Source organism: Macaca fascicularis, chromosome 14 (assembly GCF_037993035.2).
Source record: "Macaca fascicularis isolate 582-1 chromosome 14, T2T-MFA8v1.1".
In the NCBI taxonomy this organism is placed as follows: domain Eukaryota; kingdom Metazoa; phylum Chordata; class Mammalia; order Primates; family Cercopithecidae; genus Macaca; species Macaca fascicularis.
In genome coordinates this window covers 74,717,873-74,737,434 of record NC_088388.1, presented here as the reverse complement: position 1 = coordinate 74,737,434, position 19,562 = coordinate 74,717,873, and the positions used below count along the sequence as shown (strand labels likewise).

Below are 19,562 nucleotides of genomic sequence, written 5' to 3'. Positions count from 1 at the left end.
GAGATGGGCGGATTGCTTGAGGTCAGGAATTCGAGGCCAGCCTGAGTAACATGGTGAAACCCTGTCTCTACAAAAAATACAAAAATTAGTCAGGCATGGTGGTTCATGCCTGTAGTCCCAGCTCCTTGGGAGGCTGAGGTAAGAGGATCACCTGAGCCCAGGAGGTGGAGGTTGCAGTGAGCTGAGATCATGCTACTGCACTCCACCCTGGGTGATAGAGAGAGACCCTGTCTGAAAAAAACAAACACACAAAAAAAGAGTTAATTAAGTTAATAAAACCTTTATTAAGATATAAAATAAACAAACAAAAAAAAAATCCTCGCCAAAATCTCAAAAGAATACCTTTTAAAAGGAACATCAAAAAATTAATATTTGTCAAACAACTACCCAAGAGAAATACACTGGGAACTAAGGGGATATAAAGACATACAGTCTGTGACCTCCAGGAGATTTGATCTACTTTGTGAAACAGAATGTTCATGAATAATCACAATGCAAGCAAACACTGTATGTGGTACATTCAGAAAATAATTACAGAATAAACTGTGAGTTGAAAGGGGCCTAGAAGTCTTTTAACCCAATCCTCTCCCTTGTCTTGAATTCATTCTACAGTATCCTTTGGAGACAATATTCCACCTAAGTGCACTAAGGATGAAGGTATCATGACCTCACAGAGAGCTCCAAAGCAACTGAAGATGGAGGCCAAAAGGAGTCGAAGATAGGAGCTAACATTCAGAGATCTTTAGAAATATGGATTTGGGAGCCAAGTGAATATCCAGTAAATCCAATACTAATAATGTAGAACAATACACTAAAGTGCCATTATGACATAGGGTCTATTATAACACAAGTCTGGGGGAAAAGCAATGGATGTTGAAAACCATCCCCAACATTTGACTATGGAAAAGAGAATACAATAAATGAACACAAAATTCTGTTCTATCTTCCCCCTAATCACTCCTAGCTCTCAACTGTCTGCAAACTATTTCTGTTTCCACCTGAGCAAGGAGAGGAGGAAAAACTAGTCTTTACTAAGTAGCTATTATATGTCAAGCATGATGCTAGGCACTTATTGTATATCATATAATATACGTAGAACCAGAGCTTTACTGGTGATGGGACCTCCCCAGAGATGGACTCAAGGAAACTATCTGGCCTAGAATCCAAATCTATTGATATTTTAGAGACATTTCAAAGACAGCTTGATGAAGAAAGAGTAGAGACGAAGACAGAAGGTCTAGACTGGGGTTCTGGTCCTGCAGTCCTGTGACTCTGCAAAAGTTGTTGGAACTCTCCAGGTACCAGCTTCTTAAGATCTGCCCCATCTACTTTACAGGTGGTTCTAAGGATCAAAATGGGATAACATGTAAATACAACACATCATTGATATCCTTTATTCATTTAACAAGAGTTAATGAGCATCTATACTATTCTAGACTCCAGGGTAACAGAAGCAGCAAGATTGGCAGGGCCCCTGCTTTCATGGAACCTATGTTCTAGCAGGTGGGAGGCAGTTCATAAACACAAGCAAGCAAGAGTTTCCAACAGTGATGAACGCTTTCAGGAAAATAAAACAGGGTCATGAAAAAGCATGACTAGGGGAAAGGGAACTGCTCTGGATGAGAGAGTCATAGAAGGTCTTGCTGAAGTAACATAGGTGAGACCTTGAAGACCTCTTCAGTCAATCGAACAGCTGAGGAAACAAGTGTTCTAGACATAAGGAACAAGATAAGCTTCACATGTTTGAAGCACTGAAAGAGGTACACCTGGAACACAATGAGGGCTGAAAAAAGGAGGAGATGAGGTGGAAAAGCAGACAAGGGCCAAATCCAAGATGGTATTGAACCATTATAAATATATTTTCATTACTATAAAGGTCTTCTTTGTTTTCAACACAGCCTAATAAATGGAGACATTTATGCAAATATCCAGAGTACACATTATCAAAAGTAGGACACTTACAACTTTCCAACTGAGCAATGCCACTGCCAAGAAACAAGTAGGTGTATCCTATACAAAAGTCCTAGGCATAAAATTCTTAAGAACCATATCTAAACAAAGATATCATTTATTATGACATACAGCCAGTGAAATAATCAGAAACTTATTTATGGTAAATGGAAGTGAGAAAACTATAGAATTTGAGTTTTTACCATTTAAAGTTCTTAACAGAAAAATCAGTTCATTTCAGTAAATATATATCAAGCACCTATTACATAAGCACTATAGATAGATACAGCAATGAACAAAACAATCATGACTTAACAATTGAGCAGATCTGTATCATAAAACCAGAGCTGAACCTCAACTTATTTTACATTTCTGCATTTCCTGAAAACAGGTGTATACACTTAGTCATATGTACCTGTCAGAAAGCAAACTTACCAAGGAATTCTTAATCACTTCACTTCTATAAAATTCTGGAAAAGAAGAAAAAAGAACAATAAGTGATATGAAAGAAAATAAGCCCATTAACCAACTCTTAATCCTCTAAATTTTTTAACATATGTTCCAGTAAAACATTTAAAATATTTTCAAGGAATTCATTCTTTCTATATCTGTTTAAAAAAAAAAAAAAAGTAAAAAGTAAATGAAAGTGTTTTAAAGGGAAAAAAATTCAGTAAAGAAGGTTAAAACATTTCAGATTTGCTTTAATAATTATGACTTTACTGACTGCTTTTTCCTCCCATTCTAATTTGAGCCCTTAAAAGCTCCAACATTCTTCCCTCCCCACTTCCACCCTCACAACTGACTCCATTTGCTCTGTTTTTCTCAAACATCTCTAATCATTACCCATTGTAGTACTATGGAGTGAATACTGATGTAGGTTACCTGGTTGCTAGTGTTTTAATCTAGGTTACCTGGTTGCTAGTTTTGGTTAAAACACTAGCAACCAGGTGACTTAAGTCCTACTTCTACCTCTGTCACTAACGCTATGTCTCTTTAATTCCCTTGGGCGTATTATTGCTCTAAGACAACTTAGAGAATTGAACTGATAATTGAAGGTCCTCGGGAAGCGTTTAAATTTCATGACTCTACAAGCCTTCATGTATGCTGGAAAATGTTACAAAACTCAAGGACGCAATCAAAATGTGTCAGAAATTCAGACATTCCCGAAAACCTTCCAATATTCCCTCTACTAACCCTGCCCAAGTCATCTCCATGCTGCTCTTATGGCCAACATGATGAAACCCCATGTGTACTAAAAATACAAAAATTAGGCATGGTGGCACATGCCTGTAATCCCAGCTACTTGAAAGGCTGAAGCAGGAGAACTGCTTGAACCCAGGAGGCAGAGGCTGCAGTGGGCAGAATTGCACCACTGCACTCCAGCCTGGGTGACAGAGTAAGACTCCATCTCAAAAAGAAAAGAAAAGAAGAGAAGAGAAGAGAAAAGAAGAGAAGAGAAGAGAAGAGGAAAGGAAAGGAAAAGAAAATTGTACACTCAAAGAACAATTTGACTTTGATAGATATTGCTAAATTGTTAACTACAAATATTGTGATAATTTACAATACCACTTATGAAGAAGCCTGTTCCTCCAACACTATTGTATTGTATTGTTCTTTTCATTTTATCCTCAAATGGTTAACCAATTATTCCAATCATTAATTGATGACACAAACTTAGAAATGTATGTATTTATGTATATATATACATATATCCTAATATACATGCACCATACTTTTTTCAAAAAACAAAAGCATAAGGGATTTAAAACTACTGTTTTTTATTACAAGGTATTTTACATTATACTGTATATATTTTTGTGTCGTTTGAATTCAATTCAAGTATATTTTACTGTTAAGTCAGTGAAAAACACAATAAAAATAATCTTTTTCTTTTGAGAAAGCAAATTCCTTAGCTTAACCTGCAAAGTGTCTAAATTAAACAGTTTTTGCAGTATTTCCAGCTCTAAGATGAGTGGTATTATTCCTTCTTCCAAAACTTTGTTAACTTGGGGGCTGGCCCACAGTTTCTTCATCTTTCAAAGGACAATGACACCCGGAATATAATAGGGTTTTTATGAGGCTGAAATAAAATAATGTATTTAAAATATTTTACAATCTTTATTAATAAAATAGTTTTTAAACAATTTTATTGTTTAAAGAAAATTGTTTAAAATTAATAAAATTTTATTAATAAAATTGTTTAGTTTTTTCCATTCAATGTGAGCAAAATCATACAAGTAAATTTTCTTTTTTTTTTTTTTTTTTTTTTTTTTAAGACAGGGTCTCATTCTGTCACCCAGGACAGTGGTATGATCTTGGCTCACCGCAACCTCCGCCTCCCGGGTCCAAGCGATTCTCCAGCCCCAACCTCCTGAGTAGCTGGGATTACAGGTGCGCACCAGCACCACTTGGCTAATTTTTGTTATTTTTAGTAGAGAAGAGGTTTCGCCATGTTGGCCAGGCTCGTCTTGAACTCCTGACCTCAAACGATCCACCTGCCTCAGCCTCCCAAAGTGCTAGAACTACAGGAGTGAGCCACTGTGCCCAGCCTAAATTTTCAAAAAGATACCATTCAAGACCTGCCTCTACATGAAAGGGACCATTAAATACAAATACTTCTCTATGTAGCCATGCTAAGACAGAAAGAAAAAAAGCAATCACAGATTGCACAGCATGGTTCCAGTGGCACGTTTTAGCTGTTCTGCAGCATCCCATTCATTCAACAAATGCATAAATGCCTCATTCTAATACTCATTGATATGGTGTATCTATTCAATGCAAAACTATGCAGGCACTATGCATAACTTCTCCTACTATGAATGTGGACTCTTAATAGGAGAAATACAAACTTATGCTACACTGCAAAACTATTTTTCACCTAACAGGGTGGCAAACATTCAAAAGTCTGCACAGGCTTGGTGGTGAAGCTGTGGGGAGAAAAGCACTCACACATAAAACAGCTCCCACGGAGGACAATTTCGCAATATCTACCAAAACTACAAGTACACATTCTCTTTGTCCTAGTAATTCCACTTTATGAAATTTACCCTATCAATATACTGCCACTCATACAAAACAACGTATTATAAAGTTATTCAATGCAATACTGTGTGTATAGCAAAAGACTGGAACCATCTAAGTGTCCACTAATAGGAGCCAGTTATGGTGTATCTATTCAATGCAAAACTATGCAGGAAAAAAAACAAAAATCAGGGATGCTGTCTATGAATCAATATGGAGAAAACCCTACGATAGTAAGTGAAAAATGCAAGGTACAGAAACATAAATAGTATGGTACACTTTGGGTAAAAAAGAGGAGAGAAAGGAATAAGAATATTTGTATTTGTACTTGTATTTGCATAAAGAATCTCAGGAAAGACAAACAAGAAATGAGTAACAGTGGTTATCAGGGTGGGGTAGAAAACTAAGGTGATGGAAGGCCAGTGAAAGGGAGGCTTTAATATGAACCTTTATATCTTTGCATATATACACATATATATATATTTTTATCTACTAAAAAAATTAAATTAAAAAGACAAAAATATTTGAGGGCCTAGTATGTGTCAAGCGTGGTTCTGCAGTTCTGCATATTGGGGTCAGAGCAATGAGCAAAAGTGACCTGAAAATCTCTGCCTTCATAGAGCTTACATTCTAGTGGAAAGAGACATACAATAATCAAATAATTAAACATACAGTATGTCAAGTGATCTTAAGTACCGCGGAGAAAAATAAAGCACAGAAGACAGAGGAGAACAATCACAATTTATAAAAGCATTAGTCAGTGATCAAGGAGACTTTCTCTGAGAAACATTTGGAATAAAGTCCTGCAATTCAGAAGGAGCAGCACTGAAAGGAAAAAAAAAAAGGCCAGGTGCAGTGGCTCAGGCCTGTAATCCCAGCACTTTGGGAAGCCAAGGCGGGTCAATCATGAGGTCAAGATTGAGATCATACTGGCCAACATGGCGAAACCCCATGTCTACTAAAAATACAAAAATTAGCTGGGTGTGGTGGCGCACACCTGTAGTCCTAGCTACTTGAGAGGCTAAGGCAGAAGAATCGTTTGAACCCAGTAGGTAGAAGTTGCAGTGAGCTGAGATTGCGCCACTGCACTCCAGCCTGGGCAACAGAGCAAGACTCCGTCTCAAAAAAAAAAAAAGGGGGGGGGGGGAAGAAAGATCTGCAAGAAGGTAGAAGCACTAGTCATGTGAATATGTGAAGGAAAAGTATCCAAGTCAAATAAATGTCAAATGCAGAGGTCTTTCAGTTAGTTAAAACCAATGCATTCAAGCAACAGCTACACGTTCAGCTAGCTGGAACACAGACAGCTGGAAGAGTAGCAGAAATTGAGTTCAGAGAGGTAACCAAGAACCAGATTATGAAAGGCCTTCTAGGAAACCATAAGGATTTTAGCTTATACTCTGAACGAGATGGGAAGCCATGGGAGGGTTCTGAGGAGAGAAATAAAGGGATGTGACTTTGATTTTAACAGGATCTCAGTTGAGAACAGACTGAGGGAGTTGCATGAGCAGACAAACCTGTTAAACATCTACTCCAACAATGTAGTTAAAAGATGACTGTGGTTTGAAGATAGCAAGAAGTGATTAGGTTATGGATATATTTTGATAGTAAGAGCCAAAAGTATATGCCAAAAGACTGGATATGAAACGTGAGAGAAAGAAGACAATCCAGGATAATTCCAAAGTTTTTGGCCAAGGAAATGGAATTGCCATTTTCTGATATAAGCAAGAATACAGGAGGTGGATCACAGCTGGAATATCAGAAGCTCAGTTTTGAACATATCAAGTTTAAGTTACCTACTAGACTCCAAATGGAGCTACAGAGTAGGCAACTGGATTACAGGGGTATGAGTTCAAAGGAAAGATCAACAGGTGACATTTAAAACTGTAAGACTTGACCCAGGCCTTTGTGGCTCCCGCCTGTAATCCTAGCACTTTGGGAACCAAGGCAGGTGGACTGCTTGAGCCCAGAAGTTTGAGACCAGCCTGGACAACACAGCAAAACTCGGCTCTACAAACAACAAAAAAAAACTAGCTGGGCATGGTGGTGTGTGCCTGTAGTCCCAGCTACTCGAGAGGCTGAGGTGGGAGAATCACCTAAGCCCCAAAAGGGTGAGGCTACAGTGAGCTGTGATTCTGCACTCCAGCCTGGTTGACAGAGTGAGACTCTGCCTAATAAAAAATAAATAAAAATAAATAAAACTATAAGACTTAAGTAAGATCGCCAAATTAAGTAATACAGAGTTCATCTTCTGATGTATTCAAGACAGTTGGAATTCCAGGAGAGGGCAGGCACTTACATTTCATGGGTCAGAAAATAACTATGAAAAACAAACTTGAGGGCTGGGCGCAATGGCTCACGCCTGTAATCCCAGCACTTTGGGAAGCCAAGACGGGCGGATCACGAGGTCAGGAGATCAAGACCATCCTGGCTAACACAGTGAAACCCCGTCTCTACTAAAAATACAAAAAATTAGCCAGGCGTGGTGGCGGGCGCCTGTAGTCCCAGCTACTTGGGGGGGGGGGTGGGGGGGGCTGAGGCAGGAGAATGGCGTGAACCCGGGAGGCGGAGCTTACAGTAAGCTGAGATCTGGCCACTGCACTCCAGCCTGGGCCACAAAGCGAGACTCCATCTCAAAGGAAAAATAAAGAAAAGAAAAACAAACTTGATTGTATAAAAATTGCAAGTTTAACAGAAAACCAAGTTTAGAACCCATCCATCCATTAACACAAGGCTTTGTTCTCTGGGGATATAATAACTAGTATTTGATTGAAAATAAGACAGTCTCCTAAAAGCACTACAAGGATGTCAAAAGTCAAAAAATTTCACACATCTCTTCTTAAATTTCACACATATCTTCTTTGGATCTGCTATGAATTTACCTGAAATAAAAGAAAAACTTAGAAACCAGCATTTTGGATATTCTTCAATAAAAAACTGTCTTCTGACACTAAGAAATGTCACCACTAAACAGGTGGTACGGGTGGTTAATCGAGAAGAGTCAATCGGTCTCTTATCATGGTTGTTCTATACCAAGGACCAAACAAGGATCATAAAATATTCACATTTGTTATAACAGGTCTGACCAACAAGATACAACAGCATTAACTAGAATTACTACAGAAAGGGCTTCCCAGCTCCTCCTATGGTAGTTAAAAGTTCGTAGGGCCCAACAAAGTTCATGAATAGGCTTCATTCAACCATGACATTTTGGAATGGGAGGAATGCTGAGAAATCACCAATCCCTTCATTTTAATGATAAATTACTAAAGCTGGCAAGAGGGAGTAAACGCCCTATCCAAGAGGCTTGACAGCTAGTGCCAAATTCAACAGCTACACCAGACCCTGGACTTCCTGGGGTCTGTCACCAGCTATTCCCTACCTGTGTTGATGATTAGCTCACTGAGATAACTTCAAAAAACAGTCAATGATAACTGCTAAATTCAAGATATAATCTGAGCTAAAAGAGAAAAAACAAAAACAAAAAAGTCACTTCGCTTTCATCATATCTCTAGACAAGTTTTTTAACGTGATCATCAACCAGTCCCATGACTACTCGTTTTAGAAAACACTATTATGATTATTATAATTCTAATTGCTATCATTTTCCAAATTCCCAAAATGTGCTAAGTACTGGTGTTAATTACTATTATCAGAGGTAACACTGGGGTAAGAACACAGAAGTTTTGTTAAGATAACCAGGCCTGATTATACAGAAACTCATCAAAAATTTAAAATACTCCAGCACTGTCATATATTGCTAGTGATATAACCAATTAGTGAGCAGTAGACTAAATGTTTTAAGGCCTATAAAAATGCTTATACCCGTAAACCAAATAGTAGCCAACCTGTTTCATTTTCCTTCTGGACATATAGGAAGCTTACATTTCCCAGTTCCCTTTCCATCTAAAAAAGACAATTCAGTCCAGGCACAGTGGCTCACGTCTATAATTCCAGCACTTTGGGAGACTGAGATGGGCAGGTCACTTGAGTTCAGTAGCTCAAGACCAGCCTGGCCAACATGGTGAAACCCCATCTCTACAAAAAAATACAAAAATTAGCTGAGTGTGGTGGCGCATGCCTGTAATCCCACCTTCTCGGGAGGCTGAGGCAGGAGAATCACTTAAACATGGGAGGCGGAGGTTGCAGTGAGCTGAGATGGCACCACTGCACTCCAGCTTGGGCAAACAGAGTGAGACTCCATCTCAAAAATAAATAAATAAAATAAAAAATAACAAGGACAATGCAACTGATTTATGGCCAATAGAATGTAATGAAATTGATATGGACCATTTCCATTTAAAACTCTCCCACAAGTAATCCTTCTATACCTGGCCGTGTCTGAGGCCATGTATTGAGGACACAAGCAGCCCAAACTAGAAGGAACCTGCATACCTGAGTCATCACTTAGAAGAAAGCTGCCAAGACAGCGCCTGATAAAGGACACCTGCACTGGACTTAGTATAAGAAATGTATTATGGTAAGCCACTAAGAGTTGTGGTATTTGTTACAGTAGCTACCATTAAGCATTCAGATGAATACAATTGTTTTAAAAATATGGAATGGGCTTGGCACAGTGGCTCATACACATAATCCCAGCACTTTAGGAGGCCAAGGCAGGTATAGGATCGCCTGAGGTCGGGAGTTCAAGACCAGCCTGGCGAACATGACAAAAACGTTGTCTCCATTAAAAATACAAATATCAGGTGGGCGTGGTGGCAGGCACCTGTAATCCCAGCTACTCAAGAGGCTGAGGCAGGAGAATTGCTTGAACCTGGGAGGCAGAGGTTGCAATGAGCCAAGATTGCACCACTACACTCCAGCATGGGTAACGGAGCAAGACTCTGTCTCAGAATAAATAAATAAATAAATAAATAAATAAATAAATAAATAAAGCAATGGTTAGACTGAAAAGTGAGAATGAAATAAAATTACATGAGGACGGTGGAATTTGAGTCCTTTTCCCATCCTTAAAAATTATTGCTGGGCGTGGTGGCTCACGCCTGTAATCCCAGCACTTTGGGAGGCCAAGGCAGGTGGATCACAAGGTCAGGAGTTCGAGACCAGCCCGGCCAACATGGTGAAACCCCATCTCTACTAAAAGTACGAAAGTTAGCCAGGCGTGGTGGTAGGTGCCCGTAATCGCAGATACTTGGGAGGCTGAGGCAGGAGAATCACTTGAATCCAGGGAGGAGGAGGTTGCAGTGAGCTGAGATCGCGCCATTGCACTCCAGCCTAGGCGACAGAGCAAAACTCTATCTTGGGGGGAAAAAATTATTTTAAGACTATTTACTCTGAAGGAGTTTCTTCACTGTATATTTCTTGACTGAATGTTTTAATGAGCAGATACTGGAATTGACATTTTTAAAAAAAGTTGTTAAACAATCGCCGCTTTAAATAATGATTAAACCTAAAAAGAGGTTAGGGACCGTGGCTCACACCTATAATCCCAGCACTTTGGGAGGCTGGGGCAGGAGCATAGCTTGAGTCCAGGAGTTCGAGACCAGCCCAAGAAACATAGTAGGACCCTGTTTCTACAAAAATTTTTTCAAAGTTAGCCTGGAGAGGCATCTCACACCTGTAGCCCCAGCTACTTGGGAGACGGAGGCAGGAGGATCATTTGAGTCTGTGAGGTCAAAGCTGCAGTGAGCCATGACTGTGCCACTGCACTCTAGCCTGGGTGACAGGGTGAGATCCTATCTCGAAAATAAATAAATATATATATATATCTCACTGGAATTTTTCACCTTTGCCACAGGACAAGATTCAAACAAGTCTCAGTATCTTTTGTTAAAATGATGTCACCTTTTGTTAGCATAAATACATCTTTAATCACATCAAGATTTTTATGATCCTCATAAAAATCTGTCTTACCTACTTCATAAGACATCATTATCTCTACTTTACAAAAGGGGAGAGTGAAGTTCCAGAAACCATGATCTTTATCAAAAGTCACAAAGCTAGTGAGTGGCTGGGCTAGAACTAGTATGGAAGTATTTTCCATCATAATCCAACATTACTATCATTTTACCATGCTTCCTCTCTTACACCATCCCACCTAAGCCAACTGATTATGTCTCAGTGCCTCTCATCTAATATGCATTCTGCAGGTGGTTGTGATTTTTAATCAAATATTTGGTCTGCTCTTAGAATTTTCACTTACAGAAGAATCCATAGTACAATACATAAAACTGAATTAGAGAAAACTATGTCATTCTTCTGAAAAATATCCTATATACAGGAAATTACAGATATGAGAAGATATAAACTAGGTCCCTATTTTACCATAATATTAAAGAAAAATGTATTACATTTTTATAACAGTAAAATTACTACAGGATACTGGATTCAATCTACTTGAAATGCTAGGTACTAGACCATTAACAGCTAACATTCATAAAGGAATGATAAACTTATCAATGTAAGGCTCAGTTATCTGAAAGAACTATCCAATTGCCATTTTTCTTTAGTATACATCCCAACTGCTCATATTTTCAGACAGCAAAACAATTTAGGTTTCCGAGAAGCTGCAACAGCAGGAGGCACTGAGAATCACTTGTGTTACAAAAAAAAATAAAAATATAACAATCTGTGGGTAGCAAGTCCACAGATCCCCTTACCTTTATATATCTTTTCAGTACTACACAAGTGAAGTGTAAAGTAGGTATCAAGGAGCTCATGGCCATTTCTATTAACAATGTTCCGGGCAGCAATGTTCCGAAGATGTCGAAGACGCCGCTGAAAAATAACAAAAAGAGAAGGCATTCAGCTTTTTCCTCCTATAAAATTTTCTGAAAGTTGCAGTTCAAAAATGAAACGTAATAGGTTGTCTCAGTCATTTATTTATTGAGCCAGAAACCATAACCCATTCTCTTATTTATGCCTCAGCATCCCCTCTGTCAAACAGGAATTATACCTGCCCTATCTCATTTACCAGGTGGTTGAAGAATGAAGTGACAACAGACATGAAATATTTTTGAAAAGGACCAATGTTATGTAAGCGCTATATACCCATATAATAGCATTAGTATTCCCTGGAACATAAACTAAGTAATAATTTGCTTTTCTCCACAGAGGGATTCTGATAGACATGTAAAATCCATCTCATACCAACAGATAATCACCAGTTAACACATAACACTCACCCCTGATGCTACTTCAGTCTAGATGCCAGATTATCTATACAAGCAGGAAAATGAGGCCACAGCCAAAAAACAAAAATAGTGACTCACTGGTCACTCCATTCAGCCAATAAAGCAACTGCGGTGAGCTTCCATTCAATTCTCATTTCACCAGTAATCAACCAGTCTCAATTTCCTAATCAGGCCTCCTTCCTAACAATTTTGCCAACCAAACTCTTTAATGATTTGAAATCACAAGTTTGGAAATGCAAAAGCTTCAGAAGCAATAGTAGAAATCAACAAAAATACAAAATAAGCTTAAGGGATAGCCAAATCAACTCATACATCAAAAAGAGAATGTTGGCAATGCTGAAGTCTGGGCACAGCAGATTCATCCCCAAAAGTTAGTTCCCTATGTCAGACCATTATCTTCAGAGAGTTAAAAATAGAAAGCAAGTGCTTACACTTAAAATACGCTTAAAGCTCTCCCTCAGGCTGAAAGACAGTTCACTCTCCTGGGGTAAGTCCACTTTCAATTACATGCGCAGTCAGCCAGAAGAGCCCAGGTCTTTTTCCCTTGCACATACCAACCCAATCCTTTCTCCCAATCTAGAGATTAAGATTCTTTGAGAGAAAAGGTTATTGTCTAATAAATTTGTTTAATCCTCTAAGTATGAAAAGCCTCAAACATATTTACAAAAAGTTTCCTGGGCTTACTCTAAAAGGCTTATTTTTCCACAATTTGCCAATGGTTTCCATTTCACACCCTGGATTACAGCAACCATTTTCTCCTGCTACATACTCTTCATTAGCCCTTTCAGTCAAAACTTTAAAAACAGGAACCACTAATTATCTCTATACAATAATCACATATATTTTGCTATAAGAATGCAATCTTGCTCCTCTGTTCAAAGACCTGAAAACATCTGGAATATCTAGGATAATGCACAAACATCCCAACATTGTGTTCAAAGCCCTCTACAATCTGACTTCTCTATATACCATCCTTACTTCCCACCTGATCTTCCACATACTCAACCCCTCAGTCACACATGACTGCTTAAAGTCCATCAAAAAGACCATGCACTTTCCTAGCTCCATGCATTTGCTGATGGTAGATCTCAATGCCCATCCTGCTCTTTAAGGAGATCCTATGCAATTTTCAAAGTTTAGGAAAGAAGATTCCTGCCCTTCCTGATTTTCCAACTGAAATTGAGGCAGGAGAATAGGGTGTCCAGGGACCTAAGGCCAACCTAGAACTAAATCTAAAGGAAAACCCCAACTTCCCATGTCTGAGTAACAAAAGGACCAAAGGCTACTCCCTTTGCAAACCCCCCAATATGATTGGGTGCTTTCCATAACCAATCAGATGCTTGCATAGGAGTGTAACTTGGTAACTTCAGCCTCTGATTGGTAGTTTTCTGCAACCAATCAGACTGACTGCAGGGCACCACTTCATTTCCATGGTGTGAACACCAAGTGGCCAATGGGAAACCTCTGGGGGTATCCGGACCCTAGAAGATTCTGTAAGGGGACCCTTGAGGGGCTGCTCAGGCCCACTCCCACCCTGTTGAGTGTACTTTCATTCTCAATAAATCTTTGCTTTTATTGCTCCACTCTTTCCTTGCTATGCTGTGCATTTTGTCCAATTCTTTGTTCAAAACACCTAGAACCTGGAGAACTTGCAGTGAAGAACTGCTACCAGTAACAAAATCAGTTGCTCCCTTAAAAAGGCTTGATAGAAACCATTACCGCCGGGCGCGGTGGCTCACGCCTGTAATCCCAGCACTTTGGGAGGCCAAGGCGGGCGGATCACGAGGTCAGGAGATCGAGACCATCCTGGCTAACGTGGTGAAACCCTGCCTCTACTAAAAATGCAAAAAATTAGCCGGGCCTGGCAGCGGGCACCTGTGGTCCCAGCTACTCGGGAGGCTGAGGCAGGAGAATGGCGTGAACCCAGGAGGCGGAGCTTGCAGTGAGCCGAGATCGCGCCACTGCACTCCAGCCTGGGCAACAGAGCAAGACTCTGTCTCAAAAAAAAAAAGAAAAAAAAAAAAAGAAACCATTACCATCACTGTACTATTAGCATTTATTAAATGTTTACCATGTGCCATGCACTGTGCTAAATATGTGCTTCATTCCTGTGATCATTTAATTCTCATAACAACCCTAGAAGGTTAACTATTAATCATTATTCTTTTTTTTTTTTTTTTTTTGAGATAGAGTCTCACTCTGTTGCCTAGGCTGCAGTGCAGTGGCGCAATCTCGGCTCTCTGCAAGCTCCACCTCCCGGGTTCACGCCATTCTCCTGCCTCAGTCTTCCGAGTAGCTGGGACTACAGGAGCCCACCACCACGCCCGGCTACGTTTTTTGTATTTTTAGTAGAGACAGGGTTTCACCATGTTGGCCAGGTTGGTCTCAAACTCCTGACCTCAGGTGATCCACTTGCCTCAGCCCCTCAAAGTGCTGGGATTACAGTTATGAGCCACCACACCCAGTCAATCCCAACATTTCTAAGTAACCAAATATAAAACAAAGAAAATAATGAATTACAGGAGAGATCTCAAAAGAAGGAAAGAATGCAGAAAGCAAGCCAAGGATTATACCCTATATATTTGGATATGTATTTCTATCTAAGTACTACATATACCTAAAAGATATCATTTGGTCTTTATACTCCTTTATTACTACAGAACACAAGGAAATAACCAATTCTTCGACTCAAGAGAATAACTTTATGACACATGCAACTATCATGAAATTGACTGCCTTACAAAGCAGTGTGCAGGGCTTGGACAGAGATCGAATCTGTAATAGATGCATGAATATTATTACCAAAGAGATCTCCGCATTATGTAGCAATTAGCACGACCACCTCCAAGATACCTTCCGATTCTAAACTCTATGATTTCATCTGGGTGATTACCAGTGTAATCCATTAATGCAAATAAACAGAACTAACCACATTCAGATCATTTTATAAGAAGGTTTACAAAAAACAAACTCCACAAACTGACCAACTATACTTAAAGCACTGACTGTGGGCTGTATGCCTTTTTTTTTTTTTTTTTTTGCCTTTTTCCTTTATTTTACTTATTTCAAAAGCATTAGGGTATTTTCGCTATACCATATTTAAAATCCAAGATACTTATAGCAACTGGAATGGACAAAGGAAATAAACTTTTTCTTTTTTTTTTTTGAGACAGGGTCTCTCTCTGTTGCCCAGGCTGGAGTACAGTGGTAGGTCAGAGCTCACTGCAGCCTCAACCTCCCAGGCTCAAGCGATCCTCCCACCTCAGTCTCCCAAGTATCTGGGACCACAGGCATATGCCACCATGCCCAGCTAATATAAATTTTTTTTTTTAGAGACAGAGTCTCCCTATGTTGCCCACGCTAATAAAAATTCTTTTTTTTTTTTTTTTTTTTTTTTTGTGAGACAGTCTCACTCTGTCACCAGGCTGCAGAGCAGTGGTGTGATCTTGGCTCACTGCAATCTTCGCCTCTTGGGTTCAAGAGATTCCCCACCCTCAGCCTCCCAAGTAGCTGGGAGTACAGGTGTATACGACCATGTCCAGCTAACTTTTTGTATTTTAGTAGAGACGGGGTTTCACCATGTTGGCCAGGATGGTCTAGATCTCCTGACCTCGTGATCCGCCCACCTCAGCCTCCCAAAAGTGCTGAGATTACAGTGCCCAGCCGCTAATAAACTCTTTATGGGTAAATTACTGATGCAATTTTGGTGAAAGGCTGTAAATGTACATGTAAACCCTCTTGTGCCCTAGGTCTTGCCTTCTTTTTTAATAACATTCATTCCAGAGCCAGGCACAGTGGCTCATAACTATAATCCCAGCACTTTGGGAGGCCAAAGCAAGAGGATCACTTGAGCCCAGGAGTTCAAGATCAGCCTAGGCAACAACAAAGTGAGACCATATCTCTAGAAAAAATAAAAATAAATTAGCCAGGCCGGGCACAGTGGCTTATACCTGTAATCCCAGCACTTTGGGAGGCCGAGGTGGGTGGATCACCTGAGGTCAAAAGTTCAAGACCAGCCTGGCCAAAATGGTGAAACCCCATCTCTACTAAACATACAAAAATTAGCCAGGCGTGGTGGCACACACCTGTAATCTCAGCTACTTGGCAGGCTAAGGCAGGAGAATCACTTGAACCCCAGAGTTGGATGGAGGTTGCAGTGAGCCGAGATCACGCCACTGCACTCCAGCCTGGGCAACAGAATGAGTGAGACTCCATCTCAAGAAAACAAAAGAACAGGCCGGGCACTGTGGCTCATGCCTGTAATCTCAGCACTTTGGGAGGCCGAGGTGGGTGGATCACCTGAACAGGAGTTCGAGACCAGCCTGGCTAACATGGCGAAACCCCATCTCTACTAAAAATACAAAATATTAGCCAGGCGTGGTGGCACACACCTGTAATCACAGCTACTCAGGAGGCTGAGGCAGGAGAATTGCTTGAACAAGGGAGGCAGAGGTTGCAGTAAGCTGAGATCATGTCACTGCACTCCAGCTAGGTGACAAAGCAAGACTCCGTCTCAAAAAAAAAAAAAAAAAAAAAATGAAAGAACAAAGTCAGAGGACTGACATTACTATAAAGCTACAGTAATCAAGGCAGGATGGCATTGGCAAAAGAAGAGACAAATAGATGAGAACAGAATAGAGAGCCTAGAAATACACAAATACTGTCAACTATTCTTTGATAAAGGCTCAAAGACAATTCAAAGACAACAGCCAAGTCTTTTCAACAAATGGTGCTGAAAGTGGACATTCACATGCAAAAAAAAAAAAAAAAAAATGAATGTAGACACAGATCTTACACTTTTCACAAAAATTAACTCAAAATGAACCAGAGACCTCAGTAAAAATGCAAAACTATAAAACTCCTAGAAGATAATATAGGAAAAAATCTCGGTGATCTTGGGTTTGTGATGACTTTCTAGATACAACACCAAAAGCATAATTCATAAAAGATGAAACTGATAAGTAGGACTTAATTAAAATTTAAAACTTGGTTTTTCTTAGGCCTTGCAATGGTTCTGAGTGGTCTGAAACCCTTACCAGATTCTGATGCCCACCCACCAGATGGTTGGAGAACACAGGGCACTTCACATCTAAAAACCTGCCTAATGACTGAAACGGGGTAAGTCTTAACAGCACTTTTAGCCTACAGGAAATCCTCAAGGCTCATCCTTCAACTGCTCTTGGGTATATGGTCTAACGGTACTGCACATCCTAGAGGCACCATCGAGCATAAATATCAATGCTTTGATCTTTTCTAAACAGAATTCCTGGTCTGTTTAGAATTAATGGTCCAGCTATAGATATTTAAGCCAAACTTTTTTATGATCTAAATTGCTTCAAATATCTCAGGAAAGTAGAAACATTCTGAGTAAATAAAATTTAAATTTACACAAAAAAATTAAAATTTACATAAACTTTGGAATTACTCTTTAAGATAACATTCTATGCAGTTTTCTTTTTCTTTCATGTCTGTGACATAACTTCCTAAGATCGCCTAACTTTTTTTTTTTGGCAACTTTTCGGCTCAAGAGGTACATACACAGGTTTTGTTACATGGGTAAACTGCATGTCTCAGGGTTTGGGGTACGGATAATTTTCCCACCCAGGTAATCAGCATAATGCCCAATACCTAGTTTTTAAATCCTCACCCTCTTCTCATGCTCCACCCCTCAAATAGGCCCCAGTATCTACTGTTCCCTTCTTTGTGTTCATGTGTACCTATAAGAGAGAACATGAAGTTTTTTGTTTTCTGCTCCTGCATTAATTCATTTAGGATAATAGAATCCAGCTCCAACCATGTTGCTGCAAAGGCCATGATCTTATTCTTTTTTCTGGCTGTGTAGTATTGCATGGTGTATATGTATAACATTTTCTTTATCCAGTCTACCATTGATGGGCATCTAGGTTGATTCCATGTCTTTGCTATTGTGAATAGTCATGTGGTCAAGCAATCTCCAGAAACTTCCTCAAATGCTCTACTTCATACTTTCACTGTTTTAAAATGCTCTTTGTGCATTATACTACAGTGGTAGCTTTAGGTGGCTGAGTTGTGCTCTAGTAACATCCATCCCCAGAGCTGAATAGGGGATTTTAATTTTTAAATTAACATGGCTTTAAAATATTTGAAAACACTACCTATCACATCCTTATATAAAGGTTAAAAACATTCACTAACATACAAAATCAAACTCTATTCAGCTTTGCTTTGGGGGATAGAGAGATTATAGGGCACAATTCAACTACCTGAAATGTTGGCAGTGGGCAAAAGAGCAATATGACCCTAAATTCCTTAACTTTTTACAAATCTTTCAAATACAAATTCTAATGCAAGAATTAAGTGGTATGCATAGTAAATTTGAAACATCTGGCTGGTCATGGTGGTTTACACCTATAATCCCAGCACTTTGGGAGGCCAAGGAGGACACATCGCTTGAGCCCAGGAGTTTAAGACCAGCCTGGGTAACACGGCAAAACTCCATCTCCACAAAAATTAGTTGGGCATGGTGGCGCATGAATGTAGTTCTAGCTACCCAGGAGGCTGAGGTGCGAGAATCACTTGAGCCCAGGAAGCCAAGGCTGCAGTGAGCCATGATAGCGCCAATGTACTCCAGACTGGGCAACACAGTGAGACCTTGTCTCAAAAAAACAAAAAAAAGAGAAACATCTGCTTTAGTAAAAAAATAAAAATATTAGTATTACAATCATACTCATTTGTATGACTATAAACCAGTGGTTCCAAAAAACCTAGAATAGCTGTTTTGCTTCTTAATACCAGTAATTTTCTTAGAAAGCTGCTTTAGGCCGGCCGCGGTGGCTCACGCCTGTAACCCCAGCACTTTGGGAAGCCAAGGCAGGCAGATCACAACGTCAGGATATCAAGACCATCCTGGCTAACATGGTGAAACCCCGTCTCTAATAAAAATACAAAAAATTAGCCGGACGTGGTGGCGGGTGCCTGGAGTCCCAGCTACTCCGGAGGCTGAGGCAGGAGAACGGCATGAACCCGGGAGGCGGAGCTTGCAGTGAGCTGAGATGGTGCCTCTGCACTCCAGCCTGGGCGACAGAGTGAGACTGTGCCTCCAAAAAAAAAAAGAAATCTGCTTTAAAACTTAACAGTAGAATACAAACAACTTTTTTGTTTTGTTTTTATATTTTTGTTTGTTTTGTTTATGGCCTTGTAGATCCACAGTCCAGTACAGTTAACTCTACCTGCAGCATCAGAGATGTTCATGCGATTCAGCTCAGGCCAATCAATCAGCACATTCTATTCCCCTGATCATAACATATGATCCAACTAGGGCTAACGAAAGACCCAGAAATTAAACTGTTGAGAGTTCTCTCTCTCTTTTTTTTTTTTTTTTTTTTAGATGGAGTCTTGCTCTGTCACCCAGGCTGGAGTGCAGTGGTGCAATCTCAGCTCACTACTGCCTCAGCCTCCCAA

The 19,562-nt window shown here is 39.8% G+C and overlaps 1 protein-coding gene across 9 annotated transcripts in view; it reads right to left on the bottom strand.

The window, feature by feature from the left end:
* Positions 1 to 19,562, bottom strand: part of UVRAG (UV radiation resistance associated) — a 331,075-nt gene that overhangs the window by 281,774 nt on the left and 29,739 nt on the right. For 8 of the 9 annotated variants that reach the window (XR_012423532.1, XR_012423530.1, XR_012423531.1 and 5 more), the window contains exons 2-3: positions 11,589 to 11,706; positions 2,386 to 2,420 (exon numbers count right to left, since the gene is read on the bottom strand). Coding sequence is in view for 5 of the 9 variants with exons in the window: in XM_065528736.2 (XP_065384808.1) it covers positions 2,386 to 2,420; positions 11,589 to 11,706 (153 nt within the window). In the remaining 4 variants the exon portion in view is untranslated. Of the gene's footprint in view, positions 1 to 2,385; positions 2,421 to 8,350; positions 8,424 to 11,588; positions 11,707 to 19,562 lie in introns of those variants that run through there. The other variant, XM_074014792.1, reaches the window with a different exon arrangement.